The sequence below is a fragment of the Cetorhinus maximus genome, chromosome 4 (assembly GCF_964194155.1).
Source record: "Cetorhinus maximus chromosome 4, sCetMax3.hap1.1, whole genome shotgun sequence".
In the NCBI taxonomy this organism is placed as follows: domain Eukaryota; kingdom Metazoa; phylum Chordata; class Chondrichthyes; order Lamniformes; family Cetorhinidae; genus Cetorhinus; species Cetorhinus maximus.
The window spans coordinates 107,522,884-107,536,604 of NC_135882.1; the positions used below are offsets into that span (position 1 = coordinate 107,522,884).

Genomic DNA, 13,721 nt, shown 5'->3' on the forward strand with positions numbered 1-13,721 from the left:
AAACAGTTAGAGAGGTTCTTCCAGAAAAAAACTACAGAACAGAATCACAGAATGATATAGCACAAAAGGAAGATATTTGGGCCATCATGCCTGTGCCCGTTCATTGGTAGAGCTATCCACCTAATCCACTCCCCTGCTCTTCCCATTAGCCCTATATATTTTGCCTTTCATGTATTTATCCAATTCCCTTTTGAAAATTACTATTGAATCTGCTTCCACCACCTTTTCAGACTATGAATTCCTGATCACAACTCTCTGGTTCTTTTGCCAGTCACCTTAATACTGTGTCAACTGGCCACTGACCCTTCTGCTGCTGAAAACAATTTCTTCTTACTTACTTTATCAAAATCCTTCAAGATTTTGGACACTTCTATCAAATATTTCTTTAAGCATCTGCCCTTAAGAGAGCAACCCCAGCCTCTCCACACAATTGACATCTTTCATCCCTGGTATCACTCTAATAAATCTCTTTTGCACCCTCAGTAGGGATAAAAGATTTCATTCAACCATTGTAAGAGAGTATTTTGCTTTAAGGGCCAAGTCCAGGCCATAATCAAAATTCTATTCTTCTCACCTTTCAGAACCAACTTACCCTTTTTGGCTGATGCTATACAACATTCCAGGACTTTAAAATTGAAGATTTTCAATTACTTTCTAAATTTATACAAAAGGTAATTTTTAGCTGTTCTTTTCTCAAACCTGCAATTTACTTTGGCATTATGATACATTCTGTAATGATTTGGGGCAGAAAACAACTGTCTGAAGTTATCATTTTTGGTCAAATAGCATTAGAAATTCTGGGGGTGAAATCCATCTAGAATGTCAGCATAAAAATGGCACTTGCAAACTGGTGGCTCATTTTACATCTGTCTGAGTCTTTTTTTACTGCAGAATCAAAATCGGGAGAAGTGTAAAGTGGACTGTTGATGTGCTATTGCCCAATTTGCCCGACAGCTCAAGATAAATTTCAGCCCCTCTGAATGCCAGATAAGACATTCAGATAAGAAATTCAACGCTTGTCTGCTTCTTCTGGATAACTTTGTCTCTCAAAGTTAATCTTTATCCAGTCTATAGGAATTACTTGCTAAAATTTACTGACCATTTCTGAGACATTACCTCTTTGACCAAGCTTTTGGTCATCTGACCAAATATCTCCTAATATGGTTCTGTGCCATTTTTTTGTTTTTCAACGCGCCTTTGAAGCACCTTGGTATGTTTCATTACGTTAAAAGCACTATATAAATATAAGTTGCTGTTGTTGTTATTAATAAATTATATCCTTTATAGCAATCGAACACAAAACAGACAGTGCATTATTATTTCCAGATTGTCTACTTACTGCATCTATATAGAATGTATTGGATCCAATTAAAGTAACAGCGTTCCCAAGATCATTGTTGTGGACCCCATTTTGATAGTCCTGGTATGGAATGATCGTGAGGGCAAAAGGGCCAACTGTGCACTTGCTCTGATTGGTCAGCTTCACTTCCAGGGATGTTGGGTCACCAGCCTGACACTCTACCACGACATCACAATCGCAGGGCTTCCCAGCTACAAAAACATCTATAAAAAGAGAAAAAGAGAGGCCAAGGTTTACAAAGAATGCTTAAGAACTCCAAATTTGTCCCTACTATTCTAGTTTTCTCCCTTCTTCCCTCTATTCTGAAGGCATACTTGGAATGCAGTTTTATAGGTGCTCAAAGTGCTCCTCTGGTGCAACATTCAGCAGCTATCGCTGTGAGACATCATTTCCTCTCACTACATACACACAATTGACAGATGTCCCCAAATAGTGCTCAGGAGCAGGAAACTGAATTGACTTTTTCTCTCTCTAGCTCAAGGACATTGAACTCAACTGTAGCATCCTTGCTGTTATCATAAAGTCAGCTAGCTACCTCTCCTCAAACTAGGACTGTAGTACACAATTCAGTGCCACACCCTCTCTGCTCAAAACTCAATCGGTCAATCACAAACTATATCTTATGCATGTACCCACAATATACACTACTGGTTGTTTTACACAATGTTTTACACTTTTAATCTTAAGTGAAAATAAACTGAATATATAAACATGCCATATATCCTTCTGTCAATATCCTTAACTTCTGACTTGTTTGCTGAAAAAGGGATAATCAAGACTACACCGTATAACAGATAAAATCACAATCAGATCCATCTATTTAATCTTACTTGGAGATCATCTAAATATTCTACCAAATAGGGTAGATCTATAAAAGTGGCATTTTTAGATAAAAAAAGGAAGAGCCCAGGGAACTGGATGGATAGTCTTAGACAACAGGTGTGTGAGAAGGCTCAGTATTTCACAGAATCACAGAATTGTTACGGTGCAGAAGGAGGCCATTCAGCCCATCGTGTCTGCACCGGCTCTCTGAACATTTTAACTTAGTGCCAATTTGCCACAGTCAATGCTGAGAAGCATATACACAATTATTCTTTGGAAAATGTTCTGTCTCCATCAAATATGATCTGCAGTGAAGAGTTGTGTAAATCCTTTCTTTAGAAGTTACCACTGTAACAGCTTCCCTTTCATACTTATATAATTAAAACAAACTTTGGAGGTGCGTATTAAGTGACACACCATTTATGACATGTTTAGAAGAGACACAGTGATGTATTGTAGAGCAATATATTAATTTCAAATAATTAGGGATATTGGTGATGAAGTAGCTTAAGTGAACTGCCCCATTCATAGAAACATAGAACATAGGAGGAGGTTATTCAGCCCGTTGAGCCTGCTCCGCCATTCGGTATGATCATGGCTGATCCTTTATCTCAACACCTGCACTCCTGCTCTCTCCTCATACCCTTGATGCCTTTAGAGTCTAGAAATCCATCTATTTCCTTCTTGAATATATTCGGTAACTTGGCCTCCACAGCCTTCTGTGGTAAAAAATTCAATAGGTTCCCCACCCTCAGTGAAGAAATTTCTCCTCATTGCAGTTCTAAATGGCCCACCCTTTATCCCAAGACTGTGACCCCTTGCTCCAGATCCCCCAGCCAGAGGAAACATTATCCCTACATCCAGTCTGTTCAGCCCTGTCAGAATTTTATACTGCTGTAGGAAGGGGGTTCCAGGAATCTGATCCAGCAACAGTGACGGAACGGCAATATAGTTCCAAGTCAGGATGGTGTGTGGCTTGGAGGGGAACTTGCAGGTGGTGGTGTTCCTACTCATCTGCTGCCCTTGTCCTTCTAGGTGGTAGAGGTCGTGGGTCTGGAAAGTGCTGTCAAAGGAGCTTTGTGAGTTGTTGCAGTGCATCTTGTAGATGGTACACACTCCTGCCACTGTGCATAGGTGGTTGAGGGAGTGAATGTTGAAGGTAGTGGATGGGGTGCCAATCAGGTGGCTGCTTTGCCCTGGATGGTGTCGAGCATCTTGAATGTTGTTGGAACTGCACTCATCCAGGCGAGTGGAGATTAGTCCATCGCACTCCTGACTTGAGCCTTGTAGATAGTGAATGGGCTTAGGGGAGTCAGTAGGTGAGCAACTTGCCACAGAATTCCCAGCCTCTGACCTGCTATTGTAGCCACAGTATTTACATGGCTTGTCCAGTTCAGTTTCTAGTCAATGTTAACCCTCAGGACGTTGATAGTGGGAGATTCAGCGATGGTAATGCCAATGAATGTCAAGGGAAGATGGTTAGAGTCTCTCTTGTAGTACTTCATTATTATAGTAGGTTTTGAGATTGTTGTTAAGGCACATTTATGAGGTAGAGGGTGCTTTACCCTACAAGCACCCTCTGCTGTAAATCACTTGTGAGTACTTAATCTTTACATTAAATGCCAAAGTTTAAAAGGATTTTGCACTCTTGCAAAATCCTTCACATTGAAGAACACACATGTACACATGAAATTACAGCAAAGGACGATAATTTGCTAACCTACATGATTAATTATTGATCAACTGAGAGACTAAAGCTCCCAGACCATAGTTCAAGATTTTCTGCATATCCATACAATAGTTGTAGGATATTCAAGCCAATAACAACCCTGGGTATTTCGGAAGCATGAGATACAAAAATTACTAGGATAAAACAAAAACAGATGCAATGAATAACCTTACTTATGGAGGAGCTCAGTACAAATCCATGTAGTACATCACACTGTTAAAAATGACTGCTGCAAAATACTATGCTACTAAATCAGAATTAGTAATTTCCATCTTCTGGCACAAATGAACCATAAACCATCACCTTGTTGAGATTCAAAAATAAATAAGCAGCTGTATTGATAAGCAACATCATGAAGCCCCAATGATATTTTGTAGTTCTTGTATTATCCCTGGAGGTCTTGTGGTGCTGTGGTAGTGTCCCTGCCTCTGAGTCAGAAGCTCCAGGTTCCAATCCCACTTCAGGACTTGATGACCACAGAAGATGCGTTCATAACGTGGCCAAACACGTTGATTATCAGCCTGTAAATCCTTTCAATACGCCTGAAGGCTATCAGAGTTTCCTGGTCAGCCATTTTCCAGAAGACAATGGCAAACCGTTGCAGTACTTGCATAATCATGGACCAATCCAATGAAAGTCCATGATTGCCAATCCCCTCTTAGTGCATGGTGCCTGGAAGAGGAGGAAGAGTACTATCCCCATAGCCCTCAATACCACAAATATCTAAGGTTCTCAGGCTTGAATATACTAAATGATTGAGCCACCACACCTCTCTGAGGTACTCAATTCCAAAGATTCTCACCCCTCTATTCTGAGACTGTAGCCCCTAGTTCCAGATTCCCCTCCCGGGGGATTCTCCTAACATCTACCTTCTTAAGCTCCTTAAGAATCTTATATGTTTCAATTGCCAGTAGATAATTTAGAATTCTTCTAAATAAGGATGGGGAGATGGTGGTAATGTCACTGGACTAGTAAACCAGAGAGCCAGGCTAACGCTCTGGGGACACAGGTTCAAATTCCCACCATGGCAGCTGGTGGAATTTAAATTCAATTAATAACTCTGGAATTGACAACTAGTCTCAGTAATGGTGAGCATGAAACTATCATCGATCATCATAAAAACCCATCTGGTTTACTAATGTCCTGTAGAGAAGAAAATCTGCCCTTTCCTGGTCTGGCCTACATGTGGCTCCAGTTCCACTGCAATGTGGTTGACTTGAAATTGCCCTCTAAAAGCCATTCAGTTCGAGGCAATTAGGGATGGACAACAAATGCTTGTCTTGCTAGCGATGTCCAAATCCCATGAAAGAATAAAGGAAAAACATCTCAGGAATATGGATTTAGTTTAATCAATCTCTTAAGAGGGGAGTGTTCTCACTCCAGGAATTAGTCTTGTGAACCTTCGTTGCACTCCCACTTAGGCAAGTATATCATTCCTTAGGTATGGAGGCCAAAACTGTACAAAGTACTCCAGGTGTGGCTCAAAAAGGTCCTATATAACTGTAGTAATACTTCCTTACTCTTATACTCCAACCCCTTTGTAATAAAGGCTAACATACCTTGCCATTGCCTTCCTAATTGCTTGCTGAATCTGCATCTAAACTTTGTACAAGGGAACTCAGATCCGTCTGAAAACCAGCACTTCCTAGTCCCTCACCACTTAAAAATATTGTGTTGTTTTATTTTCCTTCTAAAGTGGAGAACTTCACACTTCTCCATATTATATTCCGTCTGCCATGTTCCTGCCCACTCGCTTAACCTGTCGATATCCGTTTGCAGCCTCTTTGCATCCTCCTCACAATTTACTTTCCCACCTCACTTTGTATCATCAACCAACTTGGATATATTACACTTGATCCCTCATCTACATCATTGATAGAGATTGTAAATAGCTGAGGCCCAAGCACTGATTCTTGGGGTACCTCACTTGTTACAGCCTGCCAGCCCAAAAATAACCCATTTATTCCTGCTCCCTTTTTTCTGTCCACTAACCAATCCTCAATCTCTCTTAATATATTATCCCCAAAAAGTAGCAGAGGTCCTGGAAAATAAGAAAGATACAATAAGCATCAAAGGGTAACAAAGCAGAGCAACAAAAAAGGACTATGAAAAGAAACCGACAAGGGACATCAAAACCAACTCACAAAACGTTTACAATTACAGTAAGGAGGAGAGGGTGGTTTGAAGCAACGTTAGCACTTGAAAACTGATAATGGTGATGTGGTCAATAAAAATATGGAAATGGTGCACATGTCGAATAGTTACTTTACATGAAAATTTTTAGCAAAGGAAGAGACCAGAATTCCGACATCCCAAGGAAACTATTATCGAATCAGGACAGGCACTCCACAAAATTAAAGATAAAATACTGTAATGGAGAAATTAATGACACAAATGAGTGACAAATCACCAGCAGCAGAAGGTTTACATACCAGGGTTTTAAAAGAAATAGGTGAAAACATTGTAAATGCCCAAACTATAATCATTCAAAGTTCTCTCAATTTGGGAATCGATCCTTTAGATTGGAAAATTGCACATATCGCTCCACTATTTTAAGAAAGGTGGGGGAAGACAGAGTTGTGTTCCAGTCAGCCTACTGTCTGTTATCAGGAAATTGCAGAATCTATAATTAAGGATAGGAATGTAGAACACCTTGAAAATTTTCAGCAGATCAGAGGGAGGCCAGCATGGATTTGTATAGGGCAGGTCATGCCTGACGAATCTAATGGAAATTTTGAAGAGGTAACTAAACCAGTGGACAGGGGAATGTCTATGGATATTATTGATATGGACTTCCAGAAAGCATTTGATAAAATCCTTCATAAGAGATTGAAGTTGGAGCTCATGGAATTGAAGGCAAATTATTGACCTGATTAGGAAATTGGCTGAGTGGAAGGAGACAGAGTACAGCTAATGGGCAGATTCTCTAATTGGCAGAATATGATTAGTGGTGTCCTTCAAGGGGCGTCAACTATTCACTGTATTGATCAACAATTTAGATAAGATAGAAAGGCACATGTCCAAATGATACAAAGGTATGCAGTATTGTAAGCAGTGGAGATGAAAGCATAAAATTACAAAGAGGTAATGATAGATCAAGTGAAGGGGCAAAATTCTAGCAAATGGATTTCAATGTAGGCAAGTCTGAGGTCATCTACTTCGGACTTAAAAAGGATAGAACAGGGTACCTTCCAAATGGTGAAAAGCTAGAAACAGTAGAGGTCAAAGAGGGTCGAGGGTCCAAGCACAAAAATCATTGAAGTGTCATGAATAGGTATAGAACATAATCAAAAAGCCTAATGTAATGCTTTATATCTAATGGACTAGACTACAAGGGGTAGAAGTCGTTCTTTGGCTATACAAATTCCTGGTTAGACCAGACCTGGAGAATTGCGAGGGTTGTATCCCTGGAACTTAGAAGGTTAAGGGGTAATATTAAGGGGAACAGATAGGATAGATTGAGAGAAATTATTCCTGCCAGCTCGGAGACTAGGGCTAGAGACCTTACCAAAGTGAAATTAAGAAGCACTTCTTCATGCATAGGGTTGTAGAAGTTTGGAACTCTCTTCCGTAAACAGCAATTCATGTTAGATCAATTGGTAACTTAAAAACTGAAAATGATAGACTTTTGTTAGCCTAAGTTATTAAGGGATATGGAACAAAGGAGTTAGGTCACAAAACACCCATGATCTCATTGTTGGCAGAACAGGCTCGAGAGGTAAAATGACCTACTCTTGTTCCTATGTTCCCAATCTCATGAGCCCTAATTTTCCCTAATAAACTATTGTGTGATACCTTATCAAATGTTTTTTGGAAATCTAACTATGTTGCATCCATTGATTCCCCTAACCACCTTGCTGGTTACATCTTCAAAAGACTAATGGATTTGTCAAGCATAATTCTCCTTTCATAAATCCTTTCTGAATCTGCTTAATCATACCATGATTTTCTTAATAGGTTCTAGCATTTTTCTGCATGACAACAGTGACTACATTTCAAAAAGATTTCACTGGATGTGAAGTGCTTTGGGACATTCTGAGGTGGTGAAAGATGCTATGCAAATGCAAGTCTTTCCTTTTTCTGATATCAGGCTAGCTGCCCTATAGTTCCCCATTTTCTCTCTCCCTCTCTCAAATAGCGGGGTTATGTTTGCTGCCTTCCAATCCATGAGGATTGTTCTAAGTTCTAGGGAATTCTGGAAAATCAAAACCAATGCATTCATTATTTTTGTAGCTCCCTCTTTGAAAATCCTAGGGCGCAGGCCACCAGCTCAGAGGATTGGTTCACTTTCAGACCCATTAATTTCTCCAGTACTATTTCTTTACTAATACTAATTTGTGAGAGGTTGCTTGGTAGTACAGAACTGAAAGGAGAGACATGTTGCCAAAGCTTTTTGTCTTGCACTCATCAGGACAAACGCAAGAATGCCAACTTTCAAACGATCACAACAATTTTTACCACAAGAGAAAAAATTGTTGATTGGTTGGCAAGTTGACTTGTTGGCCAAGGCATTGCCAAATTAATACTAATTTCTTTAAGTTCCTTATTTTCACTCGATCCTTGGTTCCCCACTATCTCCTGATTTTTTTTTGTATCTTCTATTGCAGAAACGGATACAAAGTATTCATCTAAAGTCCCTGCCATATAAGTTCAGCAGGTAATAGGTAAGGTAAATGGAATGTTGGCCTTTATTTCAAAGGGAATGGAGTATAAAAATAGGGAAGTCTTGCTAAAACTATACAAGGCACTAGTTAGACCACACCCAGAATACTGTGATCAGTTTTGGTCCCCTTATCTAAGGAAAGATATACTGGCATTGGAGGCAGTCCAGAGGTTCACTAGGTTGATCCCGGGTATGGAGGGATTTTCTTAGAGAGGTTGAGTAGGTTGGGCCTGTACTCATTGGAGTTTAGAAGAATGAGAGGCGACCTTATTGAAACATGTAAGATTCTTAGGGGGCTTGACAGGGTAGATGCTGAGAGATTGTTTCCCCTTGTGGGAGAGTCTAGGACCAGAGGGCGTAGCCTCAGAGTAAGGGGGTGCCCATTTAAAACAGAGATGAGGAGGAATTTCTTCTCTCAGAGGGTAGTCAATCTGTGGAATTCTTTACCACAGAAGGCTGTAGAGGCGGGGTCGTTAAGTTCATTCAAGGCTGAGATAGACAGATTTTTAATCAGTAAGGGAATCAAGGGTAATGGGGAAAAGGTAGGAAAGTGGAGTTGAGGATTATCAGATCAGCCATGATCTCATTGAATGGCAGAGCAGACTCAATGGGCTGAATGGCCTACTTCTGCTCCTACGTCTTATGGTCTTATTTCCTATTATAATTTCTCCTATCTCTGTTCACAGAGGCCCACATTTGCTTTTACTAATCTCTTTATTTTGCATACCTATAAAAGCTTTTACAATTTGTGTTTATGTCTTTTGCTAGTTTACTTTTCTCCTTTCTCTTTCTTTCTTGGTCATCTTTTGTTGAATTGTAAAATCCTCTCAATTTTCAGGCTTACTACTCTTTTTGGCAACATTATAAAGTCTCTTCCTTTAATGGATACTAATTTTAATTTCTCTTGTTAGCCACAATTGGACTACTTTTTCCATTGGGTTTTCATTCCTTAAGGGGATGTACATTTAAATGCCAGCCACTGCTTGTCCACCGTCATATCTTTTTACGTAGTTTTCCAATCTACCTTAGCCAACTCATCCCTCATTCCTACGTAGTTTGCGTTGTTCAGATTTAAGAGCCTAGTTTTGGGAAGATCCTCTCTCTCTCTATTGTTTTTACCCTATCCTTATTAGGGCAAACCTTGCCCCTTTCTATTTTGCCTTCCTGTTCTAAAAGTCAAGTGTCCTGAAGTAATTAGTTCCCAATCTTGGACACTCTGCAATTAAATCTCTGTAATGGCTATCAGATCAAATCCATTTTCTATGTGTTATTAATTAATCTATTTTGTTGCAAATACTTCTCACATTCAGATATAGTGCCTTTAGCTTTATTTTGTTTCTACTTTCCCTGATGTTACCTTAGTCACTAGTAATACCCTCTCTGTCTCTTCATAAACCACTCTGCTTATTTATATCCAAATCACTCTTAGCTCTACAGCCTTGCCACTTCTTTTACTGCTTTTGAATTTACTCTTTCCTGCCATCTAATATAGAGAAAGATGAAAGTGGAATTTGTACAAAGCAAAGTCTCACAAATAGTAGTGAGATAATGAACAGGCAAACAGTTTTTGTGATGCTGATTTAGGAGCAAATATTGGCCAGAGCAGAAGGAGAGCACTCCTGCTGTTCTTTGAATAATGCTAGGGGATCCATTATCACCAGAGAAGGGAGACTTGGCCTTGGATTAACATCTCATCCAGAAGATGGCACCTTTGACCCTGCAGCAATCCACCAATACTACACTGTAGCCTGCCTAGATTATGGGATCAAGTCTCTGGAGTAGGACTTATATCCAAAACTTTCTGTCTCAGAGACGAAAGCACTGTTGAATCAAGATTGATGCTATATATACTTTCTTGGATTTGGTGTCACTAGTTACTGTTGGAAACAGACCTTGATTTCTATGACTCAGAATGCACCTTTTTCTGCCCAACATAGGCAAAACACAAAAATCATAACAGACAACCTTTATTCTGTATACAATGATTGCATGAATTCCTCTCTCACTTTCCAAAAGCAAACTAAATACATAATATTACCAAACTGAGACATATGCTTTGGGCCAACAAGTGGCTTTGTTTATGTATGGAAGGCAAATGACACAGTCCATGTGGTGTAGCTACAACACTGGCATCTACTCAGCAATGTGGAAATTTGCCCAGGAATGTCCTGTACACAAAAAGCAGGACAAATCCAACCCAGCCAGTTACCACTACTCTCGATCATCAGTAAAGTGATGGAAAGGGTCATCAACAGTGCCATCAAGTCGCACTTGCTTAGCAATAACCTGCTCAGTGACGCTCAGTTTGGGTTCTGTCAGGACCACTCGGCCCCTGTCCTCAGTACTGCCTTGGTTCAAGCATGGACAAAAGAACTCAAAAGGTGAGATTGACTGCCCTTGACATCAATACAGCACTTGACCGAGTGTGGCATCAAGGAGCCCTAGCAGAACTGGAGCCAATGGGAATTGGTGGAAAACTCTCTGCTGATTGGAGTCATACCCTTTACAAAAGAAGATGGTTGTGGTTGTTGGAGGTCAATCATCTCAGTTCCAGGACATCACTGCTGGAGTTTGGACTTCCACTGGGTAGTGTCCTAGGCTCAACCATCTTCAGCTGCTTCATCAATGGCCTTCCTTCCATCATAATGCCAGAAGTGGGGATGTTTGCTGATGATTGCACAATGTTCAGCACCATTCGCGACTCCTTAGATACTGAAGCAGTCCATGTCCAAATGCAGCAAGACCTGGACAATATCCAGGCTTGGACTGACAAGTAACAAGTAACATTTGCGTCAGGTAATGACCATCTCCAACAAGAGAGAATCTAACCATCACCCCTTGACGTTCAATTGCATTACCATCACTGAATCCCCACTATCAACATTTCTGGTTACCATTGAGCAGAAACTGAACTGGACTAGCCATATAGATACTATGGCTACAAGAGCAGGTCAGAGGCAAGGAAACCTGCGGTGAGTAACTCACCTCCTGACTCCCCAAAGCCTGCCCACCACCTACAAGGAACAAGTTAGGGGCATGATGGAGTATTCTCCACTTGCCTGAATGAGTGCAGCTCCAACAACACTTAAGAAACTTTACACCATCCAGGACAAAGTAACCCGCTTGATTGGCACTACGTCCACAAACATTCACTCCCTCCACCACTGACGCACAGTGGCAGCAGTGTGTACCATCTACAAGATGCACTGCAGGAATTCACCAAGGCTCCCTAGACAGCACCTTCCAAACCCATGACCCCTACCATCTAGAAGGACAAGGGTGGCAGACACATGGGAACACCACAACCTGGAAGTTTCCCTCCAAGCCACACACCATCCTGACTTGGAAATATATCGCAGTTCCTTCACTGACACTGGGTAAAAATCCTGGAACTCCCTTCCTAACAGCACTGTGGATGTACCTACACCACATGGACTGCAGCAGTTCAAGAAGGCAGCTCACCACCACCTTCGCAAGGGCAATTAGGGGTGGGCAATAAATGCTGGCCTAGCCAGCAATGCCCACATCCCATAAAATGAATTTTAAAAAACGGTGTGTTCTCAAATATGTATTTCTCCACAATCCTAAATATATGAAAGAATAACGTAATTCACTTTCTCTTTAAACATGAGGGTGAATTTCAATGGCTGTCTGCCTACTTTTCTGTTGTAACTTCAATGGAAGTAATGCAGAAACCTGTTTACATTGTGTTCCCAGGGTTTCTCTATCCCTGTCCCCAAAATTAAGGCAGACAAGTTGGAGAACACCCATGGAAAGTCACTGCCAAAGCATTTTTAATGGTAGCAATAAGGTTGCTTATCTTCTCTTTGAAAAGCTGGCACTTGCCTTTTTTAGTGCATACTGTTGACTGCAAGATTCACTCTCTGTTTATTGAAACTAGATAGCATCAATATAAGTCTTGTTAAGGGAGAGACATGACATCTAAAAAGGTTTTTTTTATTCTTTCACGAGATGTGGGCTTCGCTGATTGGGCCAACATTTATTGCCCATCCCTAATTGCTCTTCAGAAGGTGGTGATGAGCTGCCTTCTTGAACCGCTACAGTCCATGTGGTAGGTACACCCAGAGTGCTGTTGGGAAATGAGTCCCAGGATTTAGAACCATAGAAAGGTTATGATGCAGAAAGAGGCCATTCAGCCTATCGTGTCTGCACCGGCCATAAAAAGAGAAAAAAGAAGCTAGCCGCTCATTTTTAATCCCACTTTCCAGCACCTGGTCCATAGCCTTGCAGGTTACAGCAGTTCAGATGCGTATCCAGGTACCTTTTAAATGAGTTGAATGTTTCAGCCTCAACCACCAATTTAGGCAGTGACTTCCAGATGTCCACCACCCCGTGGGTGAAAAAGTTTTTCCTCATGTCCCCTCTAATCCTTCTATCAATCATCTTAAATTGTGCTCCCTGGTAACTGACCCCTCAGCTAGGAGAAACTGGCTTTCCTCTCTACTCTATCTAGGCCCCTCATAATTCTGTACACCTCATTTAGGTCACCCCTCAGCCTCCTCTGTTCTAAGGAAACAACCCCAGCCTATCCAATCTTTCTTCATAGCTATCATTTTCAAGCCCTGGCAACATTTTTGTAAATCACCTCTGTACTCTCTCCAAAGCAACTACGTCCCTTCCTGTAATGCAGTGACCAGAATTGTACACACAATTCCAGCGGTGGTCTAACCAGTGCTTTATACAGTTCCAGCATTACATCCCTGCTTTTGTATTCAATACCTCGTCCAATAAAGGAAAGCATTACCACATTTTGATCCAACGACAGTGAAGGAACGGCGATATAGTTTCAAGTCAGAGTGCTGCACGGCTTGGAGGGGAACTTGCAGGTTACTGACTGACGTAGGCCTCCAATTAACCAACAGTGTGACTGTGTCAGTCGATGAGTTGGAGATGGGCCGAGACTTATGACAGGACTCACAACCAAGTGTATTTTACAGCAGACAATGTCTAGATCCGCAAACAAGAGTCCATTTAAACAGTCCATTACAGAATGCAGTTTAACAGGTCTATTTAAAAAGTCTCTACAAATGACAGCAAACAGAACTCATGACTGAAACTGCAACCATGTCTCCTGATAAAAGCAGGGTGTTTTCTTAAGCAAAATACACTGATTGGTAGATAATTAT

At 40.9% G+C, this 13,721-nt stretch overlaps 1 protein-coding gene across 2 annotated transcripts in view; it reads right to left on the reverse strand.

Annotated features, from left to right (window-relative positions):
* The window catches only part of trappc9 (trafficking protein particle complex subunit 9), a 971,003-nt gene that overhangs the window by 14,921 nt on the left and 942,361 nt on the right, over positions 1–13,721 (reverse strand). For both annotated transcript variants that reach the window (XM_078540606.1, XM_078540605.1), the window contains one exon: positions 1,340–1,563. In XM_078540606.1, coding sequence (XP_078396732.1) covers positions 1,340–1,563 — 224 coding nt within the window. The remainder of the gene's footprint in view (positions 1–1,339; positions 1,564–13,721) is intronic.